We start from the raw sequence: 11,152 nt of genomic DNA, 5'->3' as shown, positions 1-11,152 counted from the left end.
CTTATAATTTTATTGTTGAAAAATAACTCATTTTATGTCTATGAAAAATGAGTAACTTTAAAAATTAAATCCACCACTTCTGGGAGTTATACTAGTTCTTTTATCTTATTGAAATAGAAGCATTTTAAATGATTCTTGTGTCTAATAGAGAATACACTATTTTTCTCTTTTTAATTTTATTTTTAGTAGACATTGACAAATTATGATTGAATGTGTTTCTGGGTATAAAGTGATAGTATGACCTATACAATGTGGAACTTTTTTTTTTTGGTGGAACCAGGGATTGAACTCAGGCCCTTGTATTTGCCAGGGAAGCGCTTATTCCACTGAGTCATCTCCCCAGCCCCACAATGTGGAACTTTAAAAAATCATTTATTTATTTATTTGGTACAGGGTTTTGTTGGACTGTAGTGATCCTCCTGTCTCAGCCTATTTTCACTCTCCCCAGTGCTGGAATTATAGGCATGTGCCACCATGCCTGGTTTTGGGGCTGGCATGGTGCACCTGGGGTTAAGGGGGTGTTCCGAAGCCAGCATAGCATGTGATACTGGGGATTGAGCCTGGGTCCTTGTGCTTGCCAGGCAGGTGCTCAGACTGCTGAGCTATCTCCCCAGCCAGCCCCAAATTTGAGGTAATTAATGTATAATGTATTTATTACCTCAAATCTGTACCATTTATTCCTCCTGCTTGAGCTTTGCACCCTTTGACCTGTATCCTTCCATTCCTTCTATTGCCACCATTCTGTATTTGCTTCTCTGTTTGATTGTTTTAGGTTCAGTGTGTAAGTGAGAACATGTGGTTGTTGTCTTTCTATGCCTCGCTTGCTTTACTTAATATGTCTTTCAAATTCATCTTTTTTTTTTTTTTTTTTTTTTTTTAATGTATTTAGTACACGGTCTACAGGGTCTCACTATGTAGATGGGACTTGTAGTGTTTCTCCTATTTTCAACCTCCCGAGTGCTGGGATTACAGGCGTGCACCACCACACCCAGTCTCTCTGTTTTTTTCTTTTTGTCTGACTATGTAGTCCAAGATGGCATTGAACTCACTGTGTAGTATAGCCTGGCCTTGAACTCACATTGATCGTTCTGCCTCAGCCTCCCAAGTGTTAGGATTACAGGCGTGCACCTTCATGCCTAGCTCATCTGTGTCATTTGTTTTATTTTAATTTAACAATTTATTTATTTATTTGTTATAGGGTCTTGCTATGCAGTTCAGACTCATAGTGATCCTCCTGCTTCAGCCTCCCCAGCACTGGGATTTTTTTTTTTTTATTTTTTTTTTTTTAATTTATTTGAGAGAGAGAGAGAGAGAGAGAGAGAGAGAGAGAGAGAGAGAGTGTGTGGTGTGTGTGCGTGGCCAGCTCAGCCCACCAGGGGGCGGGGCTGGCTGGCATGTGGTGCTGGGGGATCGAACCGCGGTCCCTGATGCTTTGCTAAGCTTGTTCTAAGTAGGTGCTTTAGACCACTGAGCCATCTCTCCAGCCCCCAGCACTGGGATTATAGGCATGCACATGGCATGCCTGGGGTTCCGGTGTTGGCACGGTGTGTTGTGTGGTACTGGGGATCAAACTCGGATCCTTGCACTTGCCAGCAGGCATTTAGACTACCGAGCTATCTACCCAGCCACATCTGTGTTGTTTTAAATGATAAGACTTTCCTTCTTTGCAACGTTCTGATCTCAAATTTATGTGTATCCACAGAAGTTGGATGGCTGGTCAGATGGTAACTGATTGTAGTTTCTGAGGCCTCACTGCACTGTTTTCTGTGGTGCAGTTTGGGTTTCCTCCAGCAGTGTCCTGGTTCTGCTTTTCTGCATCCCTCACAGTGGTTGGCCACTGTGTCTTTATGATAATTAATAGGTGTGAGGTGACTGTAGTTTTAATAAGAGAATGTACTGTTTAAGGTAGGTGCTGTGTGGCTTGTTGGTTTTTATCATTCTTAACTTTGGAAACATTTAAACCTCTAAAAATAAACAGAATCAAATGGTGAACACGCATCTCTAACCTTTATCACAGACTGCATGGCCAGTCCTGCTTCATATGTACTGCTGCTTACTTCCCTTGATCCTGTATTATTTTAACTTTTTTGTGTGTGGCTGGCTCAGCCTGCCCTTTGGGGCGGGGCTGGCATGGCATGTGGTATTGGGGATTGAACCATGGTCCCTGCGCTTTGCCTAAGCTTGCCTAAGCAGGCGATTTAGACTACTGAGCTGTCTCGCCAGCCCAATTCTATACTATTTTATTTTTTAAAAAAATTTTTATTTTATTTTTGTGTGTGTGTGTGTGGCCAGCTCAGCCTACCAGGGGGCGGGGCTGTCTGGCATGTGGTGCTGGGGGATTGAACCGCGGTCCCTGTGCTTTTCTAAGCTTGTTCTAAGTAGGTACTTTAGACCACTGAGCCATCTCACCAGTCCCTCCTATACTATTTTAAATGAAGAAAATCCTCAACCTCATTTTATCCATAAATAATTTCAGGTGTGCATTGATAAAAGATACAGAATTAAAAAATTTTTTTGAAGATTGTGATAAAAAACACATTAAATTTGTCCTCTCAACCATTTTTATTATTTATTTTGTTGATACAAGGTTTTGCTGTGTAGTGCAGGCTGGCCTTGAATTCACTTATGTAGCCCAGGCTATCCTTGAACTCATGATGATCTTTCTGTCTCAGCCTCCTGTGTGCTGGGATTAGAAGTATGCGCCACCATACTTGGCTTCTCAACCTTTTTTTTTGGTACTGGGGATCGAACTCAGGACCTTGCACTTACCATATAGACACTTAAGCTGCTGAGCTATCTCTCCGGCCCGCACCCATTTTTATGTGTACAGTTCAGTAGAGTTAACTACATTCTCAGTGTGTTTAACACCACGGGCTATCCCCCGTACACTTAGAAAAGTGAAATGCAGGGGCCAGGGAGATGGCTCAGTAGAATAACCACTTGCATGGCAAGTGCAAGGGCCTGAGTTCAATCCCCGGCTCCACCAAAAAAAAAAAAAATTGATATAGACATATGAAATCCAAAAAGTATTAAAAAGATGAAACACTTTTTGGAAAAAAAAAAAAAGAAAAGTGAAATGCTATTCTGTCCACAATTAGCATGTTTAAGTAACTTGTGTTAGTGAAGTTATACTATTTTGTCCTTTTGTTTGTGTGTGTGTGTGTGTGTGTGTGTGTGTGGCCAGCTCATATTTTGTCCTTTTGAAACTATCTTATTGCTCTTAGTATAATGTGCTCAGTGGTCTCTTTGTTGTAGCATGTGTCAGAATTTTCTTTTTTTGTTTTTCTTTCTTTTTTTTTTTTTAGTACTGGGAATTGAAGTCAGGGCCTTGTGCTTGCCAGGCAGGTACATATGCTGCTGAACTATATCCCTGGCCCAGAATTTTTTTCTTTTTAAAAGCTAAATATAGTTGGATGTAGTGCACACCTATAATCCTAGCACTTGGGAGGATGAGGCAGGAGAATCACTGGGAATTCAAGGTCAAGCTGGGCTGCATAGTGAGTTCAAGGATAGCCTGAACTCCATTGTGAGACCCTGTTTCAAAACAAAACAACAAATAAAAGCTAAATATTGTTCTGCTGCATAAGTGTATCACATTTTGTTTATTCATCCATCATCAGTGGGTATTAGAGTTATGTTAATGTATAATTCTTTTTGTTTTTTAATTTTGTTTTATTTATTTATTTATTTTTGGTGGAACCGGGGATTGAACTCAGACCTTTTTTTTTTTTTTTTTGGTGGAACCAGGGATTGAACTCAGACCCTTGCGCTTGCCAGGGAAGCGATTATTTCACTGAGCCATCTCCCCGGCCCCCCTGAACTCAGACCCTTAATGCTTGCCAGGCAAGTACTTATTCTACTGAGCTGTCTCCCCGGCCCCTTTATTTTGTTTTTTTTAAGAATGTTTTTAGTACAGGGTTTACAGGGTCTCACTGCACAAATCAGACTCGCAGTGATCCTGCTGTTTTTAGCCTCTCAAGCACTGGGATTACAGGTGTGCACTGCCACGCCCAGTCTCATTTGCCATCTCAGTGCACCCTCGGGGCAGGGCCGGCATGGCACATGGGGGATCGAATCCCAGGCCCTGTGCCTGCCTGAGCAGGTGCTTTAGTCTGCTGAGCTATCTGGCCAGCCCTGTTAATGTATAATCTTTTTTTTTTTTTTGTGGAACCAGGGATTGAACTCAGACCCTTGCCGCTTGCCAGGGAAGCGCTTATTCCACTGAGCCATCTCCCCGGCCCTCTACTGTATAATCTTTATTAAATGTGGAACCATACCAGTATTGTGTTTTTAACAATAATCACTGGGCGTGGTAGCTCATGCTTATAATCCAGCACCCTGGAGAGTGAGGCAGGAGGATCTTTGTGAGGCCAGCCTGGGCTACATAGTGAGATCTTGACTCAAAAAGAAAAAAAAATCTTGAATTGATCAAATGCCTAGTTAGTTTCACATTTCCAGTTGTCTCATAAGTGTCTTAAGTATTTTTGTTTTGCTTTTGCAACTAATGTTATTAGGTTGAAACAGACTTGTATAACTTTTGACCTGTTTTGTTGTTTCTCTCATGTAGAATCTGGTTTAGAATCTGTTCCGCTGGGCTCTCTGCCAAGTGTCTTGGATGGTGCCGGTGCTCAGGGCAGCCCTGTTGTGGATCATTGTGGCCAGGTGTCTCCAGAGGCCACCAGTGTGGCTTCGCCCAGCGCGGAGGACCTTGTCCATCACCTGGTCAGTGGCTCCACATTCTTCCCTGTGGAAGGTTGATGGGGGCTGGAAGCCTGGGACTGAGCTGAGAGACTCTCCTTTGACAGGTCTCGGTTCTGGTTCTGAGGGTGAAGGAGGTGTCCTTTGGGATTGAGGTGCGTGGTGAGGACTTGACTGTAGCCTTGCAAGCAGAAGAACTGACCCTGCAGCAGCCGGGCACCGTGGCCCTCTGGAAGTTCCTGCATGGACAGTGCCCTGGTAAGGATGGTGGCTACTCTGAGAGGGCTGGCAGGACTTCCTTAAGGCACCCAGAGTTTCACTGGCACCTGGATCCTGTGGCAGCTACTTTAGTGCCAAGCTCTAGGCCCTTTTCTCCAGCAGCCATTAACAGGAAGATGAACTCTACTGTAACCTCGGTCTTGCAAGGAGCTTCCTGTACCCTTTCTGGGGCTGTGTTCCCTGGGCTTGTCTCCATCCTCTCTGCCTCAGTATGCTGTAATCTTGTCTAAGATCCTCACAACCCAATCTTAGAGTATTTCCATTGCCCAGAATATCCCCACATCCGTTACACTAGTGACTTCTTTAGTCTATTTGGAATAGACATCTAGGTTTTTGCAGGTTTTTTTTTTTTTGCTATTTCAACTAGGATTGCTGTGAACCTCCTTGTACATGTCTCCTGCTTCAGGCATTTCTCCAGGGTTATATTCCTGAGGATGTATTTCTAGCTCATTAGTGTAGGTATAGCTTTACTTTACTGATAATGCCAAAATCTTCACCAAAATGGTTGTATCAACCTGCAGCTCCATAAATATGCAAATTGTTCCATTTCCTTGGCCAAAGCTGAGATTATTCTTTATGGACTTTTGGGGAAAAGTGGCTTGGTTTCATCACAGAGAGAAGACCAAGACTTAAAGCCACAGACATTGAGATGTAGTGGGTTGATGGTCCTGAGCTTGAGGAGCTGTCCTTGGGCCAGTGTGTAGAGTTCACAGTAAGGCTGCTGCTAGTTGTTTGTTCCCTCTCTTGCACCTGCAGCGAGGTTACAGTGAAGCACCTAAACGCACAAACTTTGCGGTCAGGCCGTGTGGGCTCAGGATCTTACTAACTGTGTGATTTTTTGGCAAGTGATTCTTGGTGACTGTTCACCTAAAGGATGGGAAAGGTGATAGTCCGCTAGGCAGAGGTTTTTTGTGAATATTAAAGGCATGATAAGTGCTTAGAATTTTCCCTGGATTAATTACTGAACGTATCTTCCTTGTCTTTCATATCCAAGCTCCAACCCTCCAAGAATCCTCAAATGTGCAGACTGACCGCATCCGCCCAGCTGTGGGCCTTCGCTTCGAGGTGGGGCCTGGTGCAGCTGTTCATTCTCCCCTGGCCACACAAAATGGCTTCCTGCATTTTGTGCTTCATGGCTGTGACCTTGAGCTGCTCACTTCGGTGCTTAATGGCCTGGGCCCCTTCCTGGAGGATGAGGAAGTTCCAGTGGTTGTGCCCATGCAGATTGAGCTCCTGAACTCCAGGGTCACCCTGAAGGTGAGAGGCAGCTATAGCTTTTGCACTGGGTTCTGTCAGGTAAAGAACTCTTCCCTCATCGGTGCAGCAAGGATGAAGTGAGGACATGCATCTTAGCACCCCCTGTGTGCTCGTTGTGTATAACGTGTGTTCAGGAGCCAAGACCGGGTCTCTAGCCTTAGCTGGTCCTCTGCATGCATTATCTTTTTTTGTTTTGCAGAACCGGGGTTTGAACTCAGGCCCCTGCACTTGCCGGGCAAGCACTTATTCTACTGAGCCATCTCCCCGGCCCCTCCACATGCATTATCTAATCCTCAGTTTTGTCATCTTTGGAATGCAAGAATGTGTGTAGAACCAGAGGCATTAAACTGTGGGTAGTTGGATGGTATAAGCATGGTCATGTTGGTTGGGAGCCTGACACAGCTTTCCTTTCCTGCAGGATGACATCCCCCCCATCTACCCGACGTCTCCAGGCCCCATCCCCATCACGCTGGCCATGGGACATGTTGTGCTGACGCGCAGTGATGATGGTGTCTTCCATATCAGCGGTGAGTTGGACTCGTCGCTCCCTGGCTTCTTTGCCTTTTTCCTGTGATAACTGAGTTAGTGACAGCTAGGAACTGTGTGGCTGTTGGCAGCAATTGACACTTAACACCTCTGCGCTTTTCCTCCAGCTGTTGCTCAGGACAGAGCACCCACTGAAGTACCTAAAAGTGAGAAGAGGCAGCCCCCCAAAGAACAGGTGTTGCTGGCGCCTCGTGGAGAGGCTTTTGGACAGCAGGTAGGGACCTAACTGAACCGTGACTTCCCATAAGCCCTTCACAGCTGGGACTGTGTCTGTGGTCATGGGTCAGCCCTGAGGGAGTTATGCTCTTAGAAAAGAGGTGGTTGAGCTGTCTTGCTCATTGACCCAATCTGTGAGTTTTTCTGTGTGGATTCTCCCCCTTGTTCCCCTTTCTGGTAATTGTTGCAAGATGGCATTGCCATGTTCATTAACTGTAAACTCCTTGTTCCTCAGGTGAAAGAACTGTCTGCCCTTCAAAAAGAACTTATAGAAACGAAGCAAGCATTGGCCAGTGCTAAGCAGGAGAAAGAAAAACTTCTTGAGGAGATAAGGAGATATAACCCCCTCTTCGAGCTTTGATAGTCGTGCTCAGCTGTCTGTGCCGAGGAGAGGGCGACCACCAGCAGCGGCACTGGGATGGAAGGTGCCATCCAGCGTGGACTGAGCCACCACGGAGGCCCGAGGGACCAGGCGTGCTTTCTCCTGGCTGTTAGAACTTAGAAGGAGGACAAGGCAGAGCGTGGCCACATCCCAGGGAAAGCGCAGTAGCTTTGTGTGTGATTCAAGCGGAGCGTTTGGCCCTCCGGGTCCTAGGCGGAATCTTCTCCACAGCACGGGGCCATTTCACCTCCTGGCTTCATCGCCGAGAGATTTGCTTCCTTCGCAGCCTGTTGGAACAAGTCACAGTATTCCCCTGCCCACTCACAGATCCACCAAAGAGTCCCAGAGCTTCCTGAAGCAGACCTGCAGAGGTCTTGGTCTGAGCTCTGGCCCTGCAAGTTGAATAGGACAGGAAATAGGTCAGCAAACGTGGGGTGAGGAAGCCCTGGCCTCGAGTTTGGGAACCGGAGCCGGGCTCCAGTCTTGGCTCACACTACCGCTGCTTGTCAGGGTCTAGCGTGCTGTCAGTGGGAATTTCATCACTGCGATGCTGTCATAGGAGGTAAAGAGCCATACCATCTTTCCTCTCTCTACATAATTTATTTGGAATTAAAAATAAAGAAGAAATACTTGCTCTGAGCTAGGTTGCAGGCATGATGTGGTAGGGGATTGGTGTAATGGACCTTGATGGTGAGCCCCTTGACTTCTGCCCTCTGCCGCAGCTGCCAGGTCTCTTCCTGGGTCTCCCTGGGGTCCCTGCTCATCTGCTTCCCAGCGCTGGGACTTCCTACCGGTGCTCTCCGCAGTACTTGGTAGCGTGGCAGCTGAATGTGTGTTTCTTACACTTGAATATCTAGATCTTGACCTGTTGCCTCTCACTCCCCCGTTACTGTGGGTTTTTAAAATCATGTGATTTTAACCTAAGGAAGAGGCAAAACCAGAACAAAACCCTTCAGCCCATTTAGGTTGGCCTTCCTCACCTATAAATGTGCTGTTTCTCCCATTTTGTTCTTAATTCTCCAGAATTCTGCCTTTCCCCATACTGCTTTATGGTGCGCCTGCAGCTGTGCCAACTGGGCAGGAGTTCATCAGCTAACTTGCCTTGACTTGGCAAGGTGGTGGGACAGTGAGTAATGTCAGTAAAATTTTAATCATACATGACTTATTGAAGGAGAGGTAAAATGGTTTCTTTCACGAGGAGTCATGCTTGACTTGTACCCTCGGTTTTTGAGGATAAAAAGAAACATGCATTCTTAAAGGAACAAAATTTGTTTAGATTCTCCAAGGACTATTGTCAAGTTTCTTCACTAAGGCAAATTTTTAAACAGCAGTTACTATGAGATTGAGGGAATTTGTCATTCTTGGGAAACAAATTAGAGACTTAAGAATAAAGGAATAAACAGTTCTTTTTGGAAAAACTGTTAATAGGGGATGTTTCCTAAGGTTTGATATTCAGTTCCACCTTATGTCAGATTACTATTGGTGACTTAAATGTAGGCTTTTGTAATGAAATAGGCTGTTTCAACTTCTAGGCAAATGCAAGGTAGATCAGAAGAGATTTTTAAAAACCAAAAAGCCACAGAAAAGATCACAAACAAGGCTGTGAATATTCAGAAAAATGATAGGTTCAGTATCGCTGTGTAAAGTGATGGGTTTATGGAAGAGTAATGAGCTATGGCAGTGAGAGGTGTAGAACTCAGGAAGGACACTGCACCATTGAGAGGGCAGGGGCAGCGTGCTGTTACGGCAGGAGCGGGCTGCCCTCTAAGCATCACTGGGAGGGGCACTGTGCCCAGTACTGTGGACAGCACCGGATGCACAGCCATGGGCAATGACTTTTGTTTGTTATCCTAGAGACTGAACCCAGGGCCTTCCACGTGCTAGGCAAGTGCAAGGGGATGGCGCTCTACCCTCAGTCCTTGGAGATGCTTGTTTGTTTTGTGTTACTGGGGATTAAACCCAGCGTGTGCTAGGCAAGTGCTTAGCCATTGAAGTATACCCCTAAGTGTAGCTTTAAGATTTTTGTTCTTTCTTTGTTTTGTGGTACTAGGGATTGAACCCAGGGCCTCTGCACTGAGCTACATCCCAGCCTTTCTTTCACTTTTTAAATTTTGAGACAAGGTCTTGATAAGTTGCTAAATTGCCCAGGCTGGCCTTGAGCTTGGACCCTCCACCCTCAGCCTACCAGGTAGCTGGGGTTATAGGTCTGCACCACTGTGCCTGGCCATACTTACATTTTAATCAAATTATCTGTGCATTTCTTTCTTTTCTTTTCTTTCTTTCTTTTTTTTTTGCAGAACTAGGGATTGAACTCAGGCCCTTGTGCTTGCCAGGCAAGCGCTTATTCTACTGAACTATCTCCCCGGCCCCTATCTGTGCATTTGTAGTGATCCCATTTATCAACTATATATAGAAGGGAGGAAATGTCCAGAGAACAGCGAATTTCTTAGACAGTGAAGTGCTTTCAGACCGGGGTGCCATCTTTAACATGCAAACTATGTTCTTCAAAAATGACAGCTGTTAGGAGTATTCAACCCAATATTCAGTTGGGAACAAGGACTCAGTCCTAAGATACTGCTAGCTCTAGGGTTGTCCCTCACCACCTTGAGTAAAAGAAAACTGTATAGCAAATTGGAAACTGAAGAGCTTTTGGTCTGAGCAGCGGCACCAGCCTGACATCTATGTGACTGAGAAGGTTTAAAAGGAAACCCTGTATGGTGGCTGCTTGGTGACATGCAATGGTGACTGCCCCCCACCCCCCCAGACTAGATCCTGTAGCACTTCTTTCACAGGCTGAATGTTGAACCGGGGAATCACTAGTCCTCTCAAGTAGGATGTGGCTAGTGTTCTTTGGGTGGTGGAGGAGGGCCATATAGTAGCCATGAAATAGAATTCCTCAACCTCTGGCTCCCCTGAACTGACTATAAATCCACTTGGGTTCTGACCTCCAACCCCCCAATCCCGTGGGATTTCTCCAGGCAAAGAATATCTAGTAGCCTGGCTTCTTCTTTTTTTTTTTTTTGGTGGAATCAGGGATTGAACTCAGGCCCTTGCACTTGCCAGGCAAGTGCTTATTCTACTGAGCTGTCTCCCCAGCCCTAGCCTGGTTTTCTTACCTTTACCGTAAGCTTGCAGTAGACAGATACCTGCAGGTACCACATCTCACCCTGTGCTGTAGAAGAATCCACCTTAAGGCCACACTGTCAGGGCTCTGGGCAGTCGGAGGGAATCTAGAATTCTTGTCCATACGTCAGACTGAGGCTTGGAATTTCCTTATGGGGCAGCTTTGGCTGTTACATCTTGAAATCCTCTCTCAAAATGTAGTGGGACCTAAAAAAAAAAAAAAAAAATGTAGTGGGGTATGGGGTTCATTAGTCCATGGAATTTTAGTAAAACTTTTTTTTTTTTAATGTATTTGGTACAGGGTCTCACTATGCAGCTTCGACTTGTAGTGAGCCTCCTGTTTTCAGCCTCTGCCAGCACTGGGATTATATGTGTGTGCCTAGACTTGGTTGCTGGCTCAGCACACCTGTGGGCAGGGGCGGGGTCAGCTGGCATGTGGTGCTAGGGATCAAACTTGGTCCCTGCAGTTGCTTAAGCAGGTGCTTAGTCTGCTGAGCTATCTTGCCCTTAAAAATCATCTTGTAGGGCTGGTGAGATGGCTCAGTGGTTTAAAGCATCTACTTAGAACAAGCTTAGCAAAGCACAGGGACCGCGGTTCAATCCCCCAGCACCACATGCCAGCCAGCTCCGCCCCCTGGTGGGCTGAGCTGG

At 45.7% G+C, this 11,152-nt stretch overlaps 1 protein-coding gene across 1 annotated transcript in view; it reads left to right on the top strand.

Annotated features, from left to right (window-relative positions):
- Nucleotides 1–9,466, top strand: part of Uhrf1bp1 (UHRF1 binding protein 1) — an 84,430-nt gene extending 74,964 nt beyond the window's left edge. Inside the window, exons 15-20 of the mRNA XM_023722230.1 lie at nucleotides 4,568–4,722; nucleotides 4,806–4,956; nucleotides 5,972–6,234; nucleotides 6,653–6,761; nucleotides 6,888–6,994; nucleotides 7,232–9,466. Of these exons, the coding sequence (XP_023577998.1) occupies nucleotides 4,568–4,722; nucleotides 4,806–4,956; nucleotides 5,972–6,234; nucleotides 6,653–6,761; nucleotides 6,888–6,994; nucleotides 7,232–7,357 (911 nt within the window). The 3' untranslated portion in view covers nucleotides 7,358–9,466. The remainder of the gene's footprint in view (nucleotides 1–4,567; nucleotides 4,723–4,805; nucleotides 4,957–5,971; nucleotides 6,235–6,652; nucleotides 6,762–6,887; nucleotides 6,995–7,231) is intronic.
- The last annotated feature ends 1,686 nt before the right edge of the window (nucleotides 9,467–11,152 follow it).

This window comes from Octodon degus, unplaced genomic scaffold (genome assembly GCF_000260255.1).
Source record: "Octodon degus isolate 3935 unplaced genomic scaffold, OctDeg1.0 scaffold00005, whole genome shotgun sequence".
NCBI lineage: Eukaryota > Metazoa > Chordata > Mammalia > Rodentia > Octodontidae > Octodon > Octodon degus.
Note: the sequence above shows the minus strand (reverse complement) of the source record. Positions and strands in the feature narration are given on the sequence as shown.